The 17418-nt window shown below is 38.0% G+C and overlaps 1 protein-coding gene across 22 annotated transcripts in view; it reads left to right on the plus strand.

Moving 5' to 3' along the window:
• Positions 1–17418, plus strand: part of GPATCH8 (G-patch domain containing 8) — a 78569-nt gene that overhangs the window by 37979 nt on the left and 23172 nt on the right. For 13 of the 22 annotated variants that reach the window (XM_084984252.1, XM_084984266.1, XM_084984257.1 and 10 more), the window contains 2 exons: positions 6028–6095; positions 6776–6862. In XM_084984252.1, the coding sequence (XP_084840378.1) occupies positions 6069–6095; positions 6776–6862 (114 nt within the window). In that variant the 5' untranslated portion in view covers positions 6028–6068. Of the gene's footprint in view, positions 1–1060; positions 3938–6027; positions 6096–6775; positions 6863–17418 lie in introns of all 22 variants that reach the window. The other 9 variants (XM_084984262.1, XM_084984255.1, XM_084984254.1 and 6 more) reach the window with 2 other exon arrangements.

The raw sequence follows: 17418 nt of genomic DNA on the forward strand, positions 1-17418 counted from the left end.
AGGGAGGTAATGTGTATCAATCAGGTGTTTTCAGAGAGGTAACATATATCATTTTACTACTGTTACTAAGAAAAAATAAATGATAGTGAAAGTAATCATTGTTTTTGTGCTGCTAAAGACTCATTTTTCTCGAGAAATCTGCATAAGTGGAATTTTGATTTGGAAATAAATGGGAACCCCCCCCCCCCCCTTTATATGGCCACACCGTGGCATGTGGAAGTTCCCTGGCCAGGGCCTTCAGCGCAGTTGAAGCGACACTGGATCTATTAACCCACTGTGCTGGGCCAGGGATCCAACCCAAGCTGCTGCAGCGACTTGAGCTGCTGCAGTTGAATTCTTAACCCATTTTGCCACAGTGAGAACTCCAGTGTACCACTTTTTAATCCAGTGTTTCTGAAAGTTGCATATGACCACCGTTTTCATAAATGAAATTACATTTATGCACTCTGCTTACTGCAGAGTCTTATTCTGAATAGTCTTGCAAATCAGAGAATAGTCACAATCCTAATTTTGTATCTTTTTTTTTTTTTTGCCTTTTAGGGCCTACCTCGTGGCACATGGAAGTTTCCAGGCTAGGGGTTTAATCAGAGCTGTAGCTGCCGGCCTTACACCACAGCCATAGCAACACCAGATCCGAGCTGCGTCTGTGACATACACCACAGCTCATGGTAATACCAGATCCATAACCCACAGAGCGAGGCCAGAGATCAAACCCGTATCCTCGTGGGTACTAGTTGGGTTCATTTCTGCTGAGCCACTAAGAAAACTCCTAATTTTGTATTATTCCTGATTGTCATGTATGTATTTGGATTGCTTAAAGTAAGAAATAAAAGGATTTAAAGATGTCATATCAGGTTCTTATTCTTATCTTTTTTTTTTTTTTTTGTCTTTTTCTAGGGCCGGACCGTGGCATGTGGAGTTTCCCAGGCTAGGGGGTCTAATGGGAGCTACAGCCGTTGGCCTATACTACAGCCACAGCAATGCCAGATCCTGGCCGCATCTGCAACCTACACCGCAGCTCAGGGCAACGCCGAATCCATAACCCACTGAGCAAGGCCAGGGATCGAATCCGCAACCTCATGGTTCCTAGTTGGATTCATTAACCACTGAACCATGATGGGAAGTCCAGGTTCTTATTCTCGATGAGTGGCCTTTTGAAAGTAGACTTTGTGACTTTTCAGTGACTTTTATATTTATTTCTGCTTTATTGGGTCAGTCTTTAAAAACAATTTGAGGGAGTTCCCTCGTGGCACAGTGGATTAAGGATCTGGCATTGTCACAACTGTGGCTTGGTCACAGTTGTGGTACAGGTTCAGTCCCTGGCCCCAGAAGTTCCTCATACTATGGGTGTGGCCAAAAAATTTTATAATTTTAGACATCTTTAAAAGACAACATTAGACATTAACATTTTTTTGAACATGCATTGGCTCCATGAATGTTCCTTTTTTGTCCCTTCATGCCAGAAGTTTAAACTGGTAAGATTATTTTGCCTAATTATAAGTAATACCTGGGGTGGGTATAGGACTTTGTTTTGATCGCTGCCATATGCCAGTGCCTTCTAACGGTGCTTGGTATGTGGTAGCAACTCAGTAAATAATTTGTTGTTGAATGAATCTCAGTAAGGGGAAAGGCAGCAGAGATAAATTGTGTTTTTACATCCGTTGCTTATCCAACCAATTATTTTAATCACTTTGGAAGATTCTTTATTTCTAATTTATTTCTGTGGACAAATCATGTGTCTTCTGTTCTTGAAATGTTCTGATTTCCAGATTATGGTTGTCCTTTAACATTTTCTCCCAGTTCTATTCCTGGAGTTAGTTTGTTTAAAAATAGTGTTTGTCCAAAATGAAAAAAAGTATTTTTCTACAGTCAGTTCTTTGGGCCAATTTTGTAGATTGGTATATCCTTAACTTAAAATTAAAACTGATTAATGTGAAGAATTGTTCCCAGAAACAGTGTGCCTATAGGCAGTCAGCGGATTTTCATATTTGGTCTTACTCTCTCTTCATTATAAATTATAATACCTTCACATTTTAGCAAGATATGCATATATGAACATTTTAGCACTTTTATCGTTATAGAAGTAAACCTACCTTCTAAAATATAGAGTGTACAATACTAGTTGGTTAATGAAACATCATTTGAGATTTTTTCTCTCTTTAAAACAATTTTTATTGAGGTGCACTGACATACAATATAATTTTAGTTTTAGATATACAACATAGTGGTTTTATATTTGTATGTATGCTTGAAGTTTCGATTCAGAAAATACAAATATCAGCTTTTCCCATGACATGAGTACATTAATATTGGCATGTTCTAGATGTGGTGTTTTTTCCCTCCTGTCCCTCCTTGTCTACTTGCCTAGATCACAGTTGTAGTATCTATATATAGATCTTTGGCTGTGGAGGACAGTTTTTTTTTTTTAAGGAAAGTATTTAGTGTTCTGGTTGAAGTTGCCTCCTTTGAAATGAAATAAACAAGTGTTCTTATTTTAATAGATTTTATTTATTTATTTTTTAATTAAATTTTTTTTTGCTCTTTACAGCTGCATCCAAGGCATACGGAGGTTCCCAGGCTAGGGGTCTAATCAGAGCTATAGCTGCTGGCCTATAGCACAGCCACAGCAACACCAGATCCAAGCCTTGTCTACGACCTACACCACAGCTCAAGGCAATGCCAGATCTTTAACCCACTGAGCGAGGCCAGAGATCGAACCTGCAACCTCACGGTTCCTAGTTGGATTCATTTCCATTGTGCCATGATGGGAACTCCCTTTTAATAGATTTTAAGAAATATCTGTCCCTTTGGAGGTGGAGGGAAACAAAAAATAGGGAGCCTGGATTTGATTTAGTTTTTTTTTTTTTTTAAGTTGAATTTTCTAGGGAGTATTTATACTAATTAGTAAATATTCTGTTGCTACCTACCTTTTGAAAAGTCACCACTATAGGTTGCTATTCTGATGTTCTACGGTGGTGTTCTTTATGATAGGATTTATCATTGATCACAAATGAATAAGTTGAGAGTTTTTTTTTTTTAATGCTGCAGCCTCTTCCTATATATATTGTTCAGTGTCTTTTCCCAGTGGGATTTTCCCTTGGTTTGGAGCCTCTGATAATGGAAAGAAATTACTGCTTGGCCCAGGCAGTAATGTTAAAGACACACTGTTTGTTTTCTGTGAGTTACCTTTGAGTGGACTAATTGTCAGTGTGACAATCCTTTTGAGGTGCCTTTCTGTGGAGTTCCTGGTGTCCTTCAAAGCTTGGCTTTGTTGTGTGCAGAAAGATGTTGGTGGGCTTGGGAAGACTTCATTAAAAGGAAACAAAGTCCTAAGGAAAGCTCCTTTAAGAATTGTATTCATTCATAACAGAACTCGAATGCACATAAGATTTCCTAGCACTAAGGGTGTATTTTCCAGACCTTTTACTTACTGTGTATTTTTAGTAAGGTCTTGATGATCCCCTCCCACCCTCTAAATCCTCTTTGAATTCTTTCAGTGCAGCAAATGACTTGATGGTCACTGTACAGTTGATCTGTCTTTGATGTTATTTCTTTAAGGAAATGTTCCGCCTTGCACCCCAAGTACTGATTTACCAGAGTCAGTAGTTAAATGAGAGATTGGAAGCTAGAGTTAGTTCTCTTTCCTCCTCCTCCTGCATTATTTTAGAGGAGGTTTTTCATGTTCTCAAGTAGCAGTACAAAAATCTCACACCCTGATCTGACCAGTGTGAAAACAACTGCTGTAGCACGAAGTGTCCTTCCTGTGTCCCCAGCTGAAATTGGGGGAGGGACAAAGCCCAATTGTTACTTTACCCTATCCTGTCTGCCTGCTAGAAGGCCTGTTTCCTACCCTAATGGTTTCTGCCTAACAAACGGTGTTTCTTTTTTACAGCATTATGATCCTGGACTTGTTGTGGTGATGGTAAACTTAGCAGTGGTAATTTTTTATTTTCAGACTGAATTACTCCTTTTGTCATCAGTGCACCAATATGTTAGGCTTACTTTCTCTGTTGTAGCCTTCATCCTTCTGCTTGGTCTTTTTCATTTTCCTTTCCTTTCCTTATGCAACTTGTCTGATCCTTGTTCATTAAAGGGTAATATTAAGAAGGGATATATCTGTTTGTGTTGGAACTGCCAAAAAAAAAAAAAAATCAGTTAAAACATTAAATTCTAATACTGTAAAAAACTTGATTTCCCCACAACGTAATGGGCACTAGCACTTGCTACTGCAATTTATACATAAATTAAAACAAACTTTGACTGCCTTAGAAGGCAAAAGTACTAATGCAGAAGTTTATAAACAGGGGTTTACGGAGGTAATTAATTTGTACCAAAATTTTCTTGATTCTTGCAAAACAAATTCTGACAGACCAAAAATAAGATACCAAAACAAAACCAAAAAAAAGGAAATTCCTTTGACATTTCTTTACAATTCTTTCATTAGACCATTTGTTTTTACCAGTAAATCCCTGATTGAGACGTTATGAAAGTGATATTGCACCTAGGAAGTCATTTTTATAACCTGTCTTTAATTTGGTCCTTTTGCTAAAGATTGCAGTCACTGCTTATTTATTATACCATTGGGCATAAGGTAGTAATGCATTTTTATTTTAACTGGCAGTTTTTAATAGTATCTAAAAGAAGGCTGTGTTTTAGAACTTTTCTCTTTTTTTCCTGGCATGAGGTGTTCTTTATTTACTTGAACTTTTTTTTCACTGTGATAATTATTCCTAATTATCTCTTTATTTATTGTTTAAAAGCAATAATGAGATATTGGTGATAAGTAGTTAAACCTCTGAATTTGTTTTTTATTACTTTTTAAAGACAGAAATTAATCCCATGAATATAGAGCAACTGCATACAAGTGGTTGCTGGTCACTTTGGAAATAGTTTCTTTTTTTCACCTCTGGGACTAATCCTAGCATGGCATTTATTGGGTTTTTTAAATTTTTGTTTGTTTTTTGGGGGGTTTTTTGGTCCAAATTCAGTTTTGGTAATCTCAGATTTAGCCTGACAAAACTCAACTTTTAGCCCAAAGGTATAATATATATGTGTGTATAACAAAAACAAAAACAAAAACAAAAAAAACAATTGTTTACATCAGCCTGAGTGAAATGATGAGGGAAGTAAACATTGTGTTTTTTCACTAAAGGTATTCAACGGAAAAGGTAAGTCCTCTTCTCAGTGGGCTTACATCACAATACACAGCGCAAGTTGTGATGTAAAACAGCTGTGGTAGTAAAGTGCTTGTCTGCCCCATTTTGCTTTGTTTGGCTGGTTATGAGTGGATTAAATATACATTTTTTAAAATCTCCAGCATAGATCAATTAGTTTAAAGTCAATTTTCTTCGCAACTAGTCCTTTTCACAGCTTACCGATTGCCACAGCCAGTGTTAAATCCACTCTGGAAAATGGGATCTCAGAGCACTAGTTTAAAAATAAAATTATTCTCTATTCTTAAGGGCAACTAACTGTTGCTTTTTGTTTAAGTTTTTTTTCACAATCTCATTTAATTATAAAGCGTCTTCTGAATATAAAAAATATTAAACATGTTAAGTTACAATTACTGAGTTTTCCTGTATTATGTTTGAAACTGTGCTCTTCTGACTTAAACTTTTCAGTTGAGGTACTTACTACCAGTGTGTGTGGGGAGATGTCAGTGGACAGTAGGAGTGAAGTGATTCTTGATGGAAAGTTATTGGGGGGTCTTTTAAAAAAGGAATTTCTAATGTTTTTGATTTTAAACTTCCTGAGCCATTGCTTAGAAGTGCTTTGCATTACTTATTTAATTTTTCCATGGTAATCTGGAATCATTTCCAACTGGAAGGTTAGTCAGGGTGGTTAGTTGGGCTTAAACTGGGAGAGGTAGGTTTGGTTGTAAGCTGTGAGAATGGCTTGTGTTTGGTTCACTGTAGCTTTCTGGTCTCTGCACTCCAAGGCAAGATCTCTAACCGCCCAAACCCAATGTGTAAAGCAAGCTGTTGGCTTAGCTTTGCGTCTCACCTTGGTTATGTGTTCCTGTTACAGGGAGAACAGATCCCATTCCAATTGTTGTCAAGTATGATGTCATGGGCATGGGTCGCATGGAGATGGAGGTAAATTGATCTCATTAGTTCACTTGTTTATGAGCTATTTAAAATTGATATTAATTCCAAATTCAGATACCAATGTCAATATATTTATTAGATAGACTATAGTTTTAATATTTTTGAGGGGGAATTTAAAAAATAGATTTACATTCTCATTGAGTACTGCCTTTGAGGCAGGTAAGTGGCAAATAATGCCCCTTTTATAAAGAAGTTGAGTGGTTTCACCAGGGTCATGCTATAAGACAAGATCTGACTTAAACCCAAACCCTGGTGCTCATTTCAGTAGGCAGTGTTGCTCAACCCCTAAAATATTTGTGTGCTAGAAGCTTTGCTGTGGTAGAGGCTTTGGCAACTGTAAAGCTATATACAGTTGTCATCTATAACGCCTGCTTTTCATTGCCTAAAATATTTTTCTCCATTTACTTCTGATTCTTTGGCATTGAACATCGAAGTAAAGTCTGTTATCATCAACAGATGTGCCTCTTGGGAGCCACCAGCGTGAAAAGATTAATGGACAATTATTTTTCATGCTATTTTCTCTGTGGGGTGACAATAAAGCAAGAGGTAGCTAAGCAAAATACAAAGTTTCTTATTTTCATACAATACTGTAATTGTGCAAATGACTTTTTTATAGTTAATTGAGGGTATGTTAGGAATTAAGACTAATTGTATCTGTTTTTCTTAAGCTTGATTATGCTGAAGATGCTACCGAACGGCGCCGTGTCCTAGAAGTGGAAAAAGAAGACACAGAAGAGCTGAGACAGAAGTACAAGGTACTTAAGTGAAGCCATTCTTGCATGTGGGCTGCTCATACTAAGATAATGCATTTTGGTGAAAAGAGTCTGTTGATAACATTTGTTTGACATTTGGTGGTAATTAGTATTAGACCTCAGGTCTCTGTTATTCTTATTTATTGCTTCTGTAGAAACTATAGAGATAGTAATACCCACTTTGTATGTCTGTTGAGGAGACTGCATTAGAGTTTGAAAACACAATGCCTGGTACAAAATAGATAGTAATAGCAGTAAAAATTAGTACCTAAATCTTTTGAGAGCATGATGCCTATTGCTAAGCCTTTTCTTTTTTAATGGATGAGGTGTTTAAGAATAACAAACAATTGAGAACTTCAATATCTTCCTTTTTCATCTTGATAGTTATAGGAAACCGAAGCTCAGAACATATTGTAAATTAGCTTTCAAAAAGACTGACCAAGGTAATTTGAAGACAAGAAATAGACTTAGTGGAGATTATCATAGAAACTGATTTTGGTCATTATATTTAAGGTGGAAAGAGAGAAAAAGGATTTATTTTTATTTTAGGTTTTGTTTTGTTTTTTTTTGTTTTTTTTTGTTTTTTTTTGTCTTTTTACCTTTTTTCTAGGGCTGCTCCTGCAGCATATGGAGGGAGGTTCTCAGGCTAGGGATCTAATCGGAGCTGCAGCTGCTGGCCTATGCCAGAGCCACAACAGCAACGCCAGATCTGAGCCACGTCTTCGACCTACACCACAGCTCGCAGCAATGTTGGATACTTAACCCACTGAGCAAGGTAAGGGATCAAACCCGCAACCTCATGATTCCTAGCCGGATTTGTTAACCACTGAGCCACAACGGGAACTCCCATAGATTCTTTTTTATATATTGAACCAACTTTGCATTCCTGCAGTAAATCCTACTTGATCATGATTATGGTGTATAATCTTTTTAATACACTGATGGATTTGGCTTGCTAGAAATTTGTTGAGGATTTTTGCATCTTTATTTATAAGAGATGTTAGTCTGTAGTTTTCTTTTCTTTTTTTTTTTTGTCTTTTTTCCATTTCTTGGGTCGCTCCCTCAGCATATGGAGGTTCCCAGGCTAGGGGTCCAATCGGAGCTGTAGCCGTCAGCCTACACCAGAGCCACAGCGACTCGGGATCCGAGCCACGTCTGCGATCTACACCACAGCTCACGGCAACGCCGGATCCTTAACCCACTGAGCAAGGGCAGGGACCGAGCCCACAACCTCATGGTTCCTAGTCGGATTCATTAACCACTGTGCCACGACAGGAACTCCTAATCTGTAGTTTTCTAATGCTTTCTTTGTATCAGGATAATACTGGTTTCAATGTAATACTGGTCTCAGAATGAATTTGAAAATGGGATCATTTCTTTTATTTTTTCTGCCTTTTAAAATTGGTTTTATAGTGTGTTTTCATATCCTAAACATGTGTTTTTTACCATGTTTTTGAATTTTATATAAATGCTGTCATATATTTCCTTGTATACATAAGTAAGAGTTTATCCAGAGGATGGCTTTTATTTATTTGCTTTAAATTAATTAAAACCTGTGTATTTTTCCTGAGTACTGCTGTTGTCATTATCATTTTTCCCCCTAGGAATTCGGGTTTCAGATTTGTAGAAAGCCTTTTAAAATATTAATTCCTTGTTTCATTATACTGTGTTCATATATGTTGCTTATGTTATTTCTTCTTTGGAGGATTTATTATGGTTTCTTCTGTGCCCTAGTTGGGTCTTTTTGGTTGAATGTTCTTTTTTAAAAGGTGTATGGTGAAGTTCGCGTCATGGCTCAGCAGTAGCGAACCCAACTAGTATCCAAGAAGACGAAGGTTCGATCTCTGGCCTCACTGAGTGGGTTAAGGATCTGGCGTTGCCATGAGCTGTGATGTAGGTCGTAGTCGTGGCTAGGATCCCTAGTTGCCATGGCTTAGGCCAGTGGCTACAGCTCCACTTGAACCTCCATATGCTGCAGGTACAGCCCTAAAAAGACAAAAAAAAAAAAAAAAAAAAAAGGCGTACTCCCTATTTTCATATTTTCAGGCACAAATCGTGTTAAAATATCCTTAAGGTGTTCTGTATCCTTGGTTTATTTTTATCTCTTTGACTCATCATTACACAGATGATTCGTCTCCTTACTTAATATATTCATCTGTTTCCTTGAATCTCCTCTAATTTCTTCTAGATTATGATAGATATTAAAAATTTTAGATACCTTGAGTTGCTTTTATTGACATTATAATAAATACCTTTCTTTATCTTGTATAAAGCTTTTAATGTAAATTCTATCTTGACTGAAAGTAAAACCCTGAGCCCTGCTTTCTTTTTATATATTCGTGTTGTGTAGTATATCTCCATCCTTTTGTATTCATTCATTCTGAATCACCCTGTTTTGCCTGTGCCTCTTATGATGACCTTACGATCATCATGAAGTTGAGTTTTGCTTTGTGTTACAATATGAAAAAAATGTTTTATGAGTTCTTATATTTTATGTGACATGTTTAGTTTATTTTTATCTTTTTAAGTCACTGGGTCTATGGTCTGTTTTTCTTCTCTGAGTGTAAGATCGTTATAGATTTTTTTTAAATTTTTTATTACTCAAATGAATTTATCACATCTGTAGTTGTATAATGATCATAACAATCTGATTTCACAGGATTTCCATCCCACAGTCCAGGCACATCCCCCCACCCCCCAAACTGTCTTCTCCGGAGACCATAAGTTTTTCTTTTTTCTTTTTTTTTTTTTTTTTCATAAGTTTTTCAATGTCTGTGAGTCAGCATCTGTTCTGCAAAGAAGTTCAGTCTGTCCTTTTTTCAGAGTCTACATGTCAGTGAAAGCATTGGATGTTGGTGTCTCATTGTATGGCTGACTTCACTTAGCATGATAGTTTCTAGGTCCATCCATGTTGCGAAAAAATGCTGGTATTTCGTTCTTTTTAATGGCTGAGTTAATATTCCATTGTGTATATGTACCACATCTTCTTGATCCACTCCTCTGTCGATGAACATTTAGGTTGTTTCCATGTTTTTGCTATTGAAAAGAGTGCTGCAATGAACATTGGAGTACATGTGTCTTTGCGAGTCATGGTTTTCTCTGGGTAGATGCCCAGGAGTGGGATTGCTGGATCAAATGGTAGTTCTATTTTGAGTTTTCTGAGGAATCTTCATACTGCTTTCCACAGTGGTTGCACCAATTTACAATCCCACCAACAGTGTACTAGGGTTCCTTTTTCTCCACACCCTCTCCAGCACTTATTGTTTGTAGACTTTTTGATGATGGCCATTCTGGCTGGTGTAAGGTGGTACCTCATCGTGGTTTTGATTTGCATCTCTCTAATAATGAATGATGTTGAACATCTTTTCAAGTGTTTTTTGGCCATCTGTATGTCTTCTTTGGAGAACTGTCTGTTTAGATCTTCTGCCCATTTTTCGATGGGGTTGTTTGTTTTTTTGGTATGGAGCTGCAGAAGGTGTTTATAAATTTTGGAGAGTAATCCCTTGTCAGTGGATTCACTTGCAAAGATTTTCTCCCATTCTGTGGGTTGTCTTTTTGTGTTGTTTAGGGTTTCCTTTGCTGTGCAGAAACTTTGAAGTTTGATTAGGTCCCATTTGTTTATTTTTGCTTTTGTTGTCAATACTCTGATAGGTGGATCTGAGAAGATGTTGCTGTCGTTTATGTCAGAGAGTGTTTGGCCTGTGTTTTCCTCTAGGAGTTTGATAGTGTCTGGTCGTATATGTAGGTCTTTAATCCATTTGGCGTTGATTTTTGTGTATGGTGTTAGGGAGTGTTCTAATTTTCATTCTTTTCCATGTGGATGTCCAGTTTTCCCAGCACCACTTATTGAACAAGCTGTCCTTTCTCCATTGTATATTCTTGCCTCCTTTGTCATAGATGAGTTGGCTGTAGGTGCGTGGGTTGAATTCTGGGCTTTCTATCCTGTTCCACTGATCTCTATGTCTGTCTTTGTGCCAGTACCATGCGGTTTTGATGACGGTTGCTTTGTAGTATAGTCTGAAGTCCGGGAGCCTGATTCCTCCGGCTCCATTTTTCTTTTTCAGGATGTGTTTGGCTATTCTGGGTCTTTGGTGCTTCCAAACCAACTTTAAAATATTTTGTTCGAGTTCTGTGAAAAATGTCCTTGGTAATTTGATAGGGATTGCATTGAATGTGTAGATTGCCTTAGGTAGTATAGTCATTTTGATAATATTAACCCTTCCAGTCCACGAGCCTGGTATATCTTTCCATCTATTTGTGTCATCTTTGATTTCTTTCATCAGTGGCTTGTAGTTTCCAGAGTACAGGTCTTTTGTTTCTTTAGGTAGGTTTACTCCTAGGTATTTTATTCTTTTGGATGCGATGGTAAACGGGATTGCTTCCCTAATTTCCTTTTCTGCTCTTTCATTGTTAGTATATAGAAATGCCATTGATTTCTGTGTATTGATTTTGTATCTTGCGACTTTGCCAAATTCGTGGATGAGCTCTAACAGTTTTCTGGTAGAGTCTTTAGGGTTGTCTAGGTATGGCATCATGTCATCTGCAAATAGGGATAGTTTTACTTCTTCCTTTTCCATTTGGATTCCTTTTATTTCTTTTACTTCTCTGATTGCTGTGGCTAGGACTTCTAGAACTATGTTGAAGAGTAGTGGCGAGAGAGGACATCCTTGTCTTGTTCCTGATCTCAGTGGGAATTCTTTCAGCTTTTCGCCATTGAGAATGATGTTCGCTGTGGGTTTGTCATATATGGTCTTTATCATGTTGAGGTAGGTTCCCGTTATGCCCACTTTCTGAAGGGTTTTTATCAGAAATGGGTGTTGGATTTTGTCAAAGGCTTTTTCCACATCTGTTGAGAGGATCATATGGTTTTTCTTCTTCAGTTTGTTAATGTGGTGTATCACACTGATGGATTTGCGGATATTGAAGAACCCTTGCATCCTTGGGATAAATCTGACTTGATCATGATGTACAATCCTTTGAATGTATTGTTGGATGTGGTTTGCTAGTATTTTGTTGAGGATTTTTGCATCTATGTTCATCAGTGAAATTGGCCTGTAATTTTCTTTTTTTGTGGAATCTTTGTCTGGTTTTGGTACCAGGGTGATGGTGGCCTCATAGAATGAGTTTGGGAGTATCTCTTCCTCTGCAATTTTTTGAAATAGTTTCAGAAGGAGAAGTGTTAACTCTCCTCTAAATGTTTGATAGACTTTGCCTGTGAAGCCATCTGGTCCTGGACTTTTGTTTGTTGAAAGTTTTTTAATCACAGTTTCAATTTCAGTTTTGTGATGGGTCCATTCATCTTTTCTATTTCATCATTGTATTGTTTAGTCTAGGAAGATTGTACTTTTCTAAGAATTTGTCCATTTCTTCTAGGTTTTCCATTTTATTGGCATATAGTTACATATAGTAATGTCTTATGATCCTTTGTATTTCTGTGATGTCCGTTGTTACTTCTCCTTTTTCATTTCTAATTTTATTGATTTGAGTCCTCTCTCTTTTTTGCTTGATAAGTCTGGCTAGGGGTTTATCAATTTTGTTGCTCTTTTCAAAGAACCAGCTTTTTGTTTCATTGATCTTTTCTATGGTTTTCTTTGTTTCTATTTCATTGATTTCTGCTCTGATCTTTATGATTTCTTTCCTTCTCCTAACTTTAGGTCTTGTCTGTTTTTCTCTCTCGAGCTGCTTGAGATGTAAAGTTAGCTTGTTTATTTGAGCTTTTTCTTGTTTCCTGAGGTGGGCTTGTATTGCTATAAATTTTCCTCTTAGAACGGCTTTTCCTGCATCCCATAGGTTTTGGAGTGTAATAGTTATAGATTATAGATGGATGGGTGGATATAGGTTGGGTTATATTTTTATTGTAATTACCTTTATAACTTAATGAAATACCCTTTGTTTATTTTTTTAGAGCATATACATTATTTTCATACTGCAAGCAGTGAAAAGTTAACTTGTTTGCTTTTTTCTTCCTTTTATCTACCACCTGATATTAATGAACTTAATGACTTTGTAACATACGACTAAGTATGGTTGTATAAAACATTACTTGCTTTTCAGTTTTGAATATAGAGTTCTTTTTACTCCTGTCACAGATATGGTGATAGGCAGGCTCTAATTCCCATTTACTTATCTTTACTCCCCTCCCTATTTTATATTAGTTGGACCATGTCTGTCTTGTGGGGGTATGTAACGTGAACATTGTATTGTAACCTGATGCCCTACTAGGCCCGCTTCTTTTAACCTCAATTCCATGTGTATAAATATTTTCAAAGCAGCCTGAGTCCTTCTGCTGAGTTTTTCCTCATCATTTCTGCTGTTTATATCCTAGTAACTTCTTTAAAAGGGGCTGTATAGGAGTTCCTTGGTGGTATAGTGAGTTAAGAAACTGGCATTGTCACTGCTGTGACTTGGGTCAATGCTGTGGCAAAGGTTCAGTCCCTGGCCTGGGAACTTCCGCATGCTGTGGGTGTGGCCAAAACAAACAAAGCAAGAAACCCAAAATGGGCAGCGGGGGGGGGGGTGTGCGTGTACAAACAGTTCCTGAATTATTTTTATGGGTTGAAAAGAAATATAAGAACTTACATTTTAAAATGCATTTTAATATATAATTACATATTTATATTTTATTATATAATTTATTTATATATATAATCTCATGATGTATATATTTATTTATATGAGCCTATAAAAATAATTCAGGAGTTCCCGTCATGCGCAGTGGTTAATGAATCCGACTAGGAACCATGAGGTTGCAGATTCAGTCCCTGCCCTTGCTCAGTGGGTTAACGATCCGGTGTTGCTGTGAGCTGTGGTGTAAGTCACAGACACGGCTCGGATCCTGCATTGCTGTGGCTCTGGTGTAGGCCTGCGGCTACAGCTCCAATTGGACCCCTAGCCTGGGAACCTCCATATGCCGTGGGAGCGGCCCAAGAAATAGCAAAAAGACAAAAAAAAAAAAAAATAAATTCAGGCAATTACATATATAAACATATGCACCTTATAAGATCCTTGGTTAATTATTTCCCTAGATATCTTACAGTATTTTACCACTAGCTTCTGGAATTGATTATAATACTGAAGAAATCAAAGGCTGGGCTGATTTCTCCCTTTGATTGTTTAGCCTGTCTTCTCTAAGAAGTCTTTTTTATCTTTAAGATTTAGTACCTTTTCTACAGTATTGATTATGACCACTGTTTTGGGACCATCTTCATTGGCAAACAATATGCCCCTTCAATATTTAGATCAAGAAATGGGGGGGGGGTGTCGCTGTTTTTCTTTGTTTGCCTGTATATTTGAAAGGATGTCTCCTCTTCTAATCCAGATTCTTCCCTCTGCTCTTTCTAGATCTCAAAAGTTCTTTTTTTTGGTCTTTTTAGGGCTGCACTCTCAGCACATGGAAGTTCCCAGGCTAGGAGTCAATTAGAGCTGCGGCTACCAGCCTATACCACAGCCACAGCAATGCTAGATCCGAGCCACGTCTACGACCTACACCATAGCTCACAGTAATGCCAGATCCCCAACCCACTGAGTGAGGCCAGGGATCGAACCTTCATTATCATGGATGGATACTAGTCGAGTTTGTTACTGCTGAGCCACAATGGTAACTCCTAGATCTCAAAAGTTCTTGATGAGCACAAGACATGTAGATGTATCACTTCATATGAGCCCTTTATCATACTCGAAGTATGTTTTTCCTGTCCTTTTCTGAAATCTGCCACTGTTGCCCTTTTTTCACTGCTTACTTGGCCTGGTATGGCTTCTGCGTTTTTCCTCACATAGGTTCTGTGAGGAGCTTAACTTTTCTTATGCATCTTTTTCATTCTATAGATCATATCACCATTTTGCTTTTGTGTGATGCCCAAGAGGAAAAGAAAGTTGTTTTCCTGTTCTGCTGCATTCATACCAGAAATCCTAGTATTGTAGTTTTCAGTTAGTTGCTAATGTACAAAAATTGTTGGGTTTTTCAATGTACCCAGCAACTATGCATTGCTAGTATTGATCAGAGTTTATTACCTGAAGATTCTTTTGAATTTTCCTTTTTTTTTTTTTTTTTTTGGCTGTACCCTTGGCATGTGGGAGTTCCCAGGCCAGGGATTAAACCTGAGCTGCAGCACGCCAGAACCTTATCCCACTGAGCCAGTAGGGAAAACCTGAATTTTCTACATATACCTGCAAATGTCAGTATCAACCTTTCTAGTTCTTCCCCTTCCCTCCCTCCCATGTTTACTTTTTCTTCCTTGCTTCTTTCTTCTCCCTTCATTTCCTCCCACACACCTTTTTTTTTTTTTTTTTGTCTTTTTGGGGCCGCACCTGTGGCATATGAAAGTTCCCAGGCTATGGGTAGAGTTGGAGCTGAGGCTGCCAGCCTACTCCACAACTACGGCAATGCAGGATCCGAGCCCCATCTGCAACCTACACCACAGCTAGCTCACAGCAACACTTTAATTTCAAACACCCTCCCATTATACATGGCTGTGTCAGCTAGCATTTTGCTCTTACCTCTTTTCCATTCTGCAAAGTAGTTGTTGTTGTTATTACCAATCTGTATTAATTTCATTGCTTCCCATTTACTATTTTAGACCTTTTATCTGACATCATTTTCCTTCTTCTCTAAAGTAGGTCCTTAGGAGTTCCCGTTGTGGCACAGCGGAGACAAGCCTGACTGTATCCATGGGATGCAGGTTCAATCCTGGCCCCATTCAGTGGATCAAGGATCCAGCATTGCCATGAGCTGTGGTATAGGTCAAAGACGCAGTTGGATCTGGCATGGCTGTCTGTGGCTGTGGCATAGGCTGGCGGCTTACAGCTGGTTCCACCCCTAGCCTGGGAACCTCATATGCTGTGGGTGTGGCCCTAAAAAGGCAAAAAACTAACAAAAAAATACTGCTTTTGGAAGTTTTGATGAATCTATTAATGTAAATTCTTTTTATCTGGAAATGCCTCTATTTCATCATTTCTGAAAAATATTTGGTGTGCAAGTGAAAATATTTTCTCCCAGCACACTGAAGAATGTCATCTTCTATCTTTGTTGTTATTTTGAATCTACTGTCAGTCTGATCGTGGGTGATCTTTATGTTTTTTTCTGGGTACTATTATGATTTCATTGTCTTTGGTCCCATAACATACAGTTTCACTGTCCAGGTGCTTATTTTTATTTAGCCTGTAAGTTGTGTGCCTTGTGCTCTCTGTATCTGTGGAGTCATATCTTTCATCACTTTGGAAAAATTCTCAGCCACTGTAAGAGTTGAGGTATAATTAACGTACTATAAAACTCACCCTTTTAAAGCATATAGTTCAGTGATTTTTATTTTATTTATTTATTTATTTATTTATTTTATTTATTTTTGTCTTTTTGCCATTTCTTGGGCCACTCCCGTGGCATATGGAGGTTCCCAGGTTAGGGGTCGAATCGGAGCTGTAGCTGCCAGCCTACGCCAGAGCCACAGCAACGCGGGATCCAAGCCGCATCTGCAACCTACACCACAGCTCATGGCAACGCCGGATCGTTAACCCACTGAGCAAGGGCAGGGATTGAACCCACAACCTCATGGTTCCTAGTCGGATTCGTTAACCACTCACTGCGCCACAATGGGAACTCCAGTGGTTTTTAATATATTCCACAAGGTCATGCAACCATCATTACAATCTAATTCCAGAACAATTTCACCCCACTACGTCATTTTTGAGCTATATCTAGATTATCTTTGAACCCATACCCTAAAAATTTACTTTTTAGCTAGGTTTTTTTCACTTGTAAAAATATCTTTCGGGGCATTCCCATTGTGGCTCAGTGGTAAGGAACCTGACTAGTATCCACGAGGGCAAGGGTTTGATCCCTGGCCTCACTCACTCAGTAGGTCAAGGATCTGGTGTTGCCATGAGCTGTGGTGTAGGTCGCAGATGTGGCTTGGATCCCATGTGACTGTGTTGTACGCCCATTGCTCCAGCTCCGATTTGACCCCTAGCCTGGGAACTTGCGTATGTTGTGAGTGCAGCCCTAAAAAACAAACAAAAAAAAACCCCCAAAAACATCTCATTTGGTTCTTTTTCCTGTCTGCCTAGTTTTTTGGTTTTATGGAGGTTTTTTTAAATAGTGTTTTATGTTCATTTTTATAATTTCATTTTCCTTTTAAATATTTCATAGTTACTTGATATTCTGTAACAGACCATTCCAGCATCTGAGTTCTTTGAGGTCTAAGTCTGTTGCTTATTTATTGTGACTCTTGCTTGTGATGGATTTATTTCCCTTTGTGTAATAATCTTTGATTGTGACATAATCTGTTGATCCTAATCTAGGAAAAATTTTAGGACCAAAATTGAGAATGCTTTCTAGGAATATTTTTTATTCCCTCTGCCAGGACCCAGAGATAGACCCTGGGATCTCTCCAGTGCACTTCCAAGTTCGTTTCCTTATTAGTGAGGCTTCTCAGGTTTAGGTCCCCCCATCTTGTTCAAACCAAGCTCCGGTGTCACCCACATGTCCTAAGGAGAAGAGCCCTTGCCCATCACAGTTGATTTTAGTTCCAGATCATAGTTGACTTTTTTGTTTTATTCTGTTTTTT

The sequence above is a fragment of the Sus scrofa genome, chromosome 12 (genome assembly GCF_054392235.1).
Source record: "Sus scrofa isolate SSC_HxYL_T2T_F1_AM1 chromosome 12, Sscrofa_HxYL_maternal_Yorkshire_Landrace_v2.0, whole genome shotgun sequence".
Taxonomy (NCBI): domain Eukaryota; kingdom Metazoa; phylum Chordata; class Mammalia; order Artiodactyla; family Suidae; genus Sus; species Sus scrofa.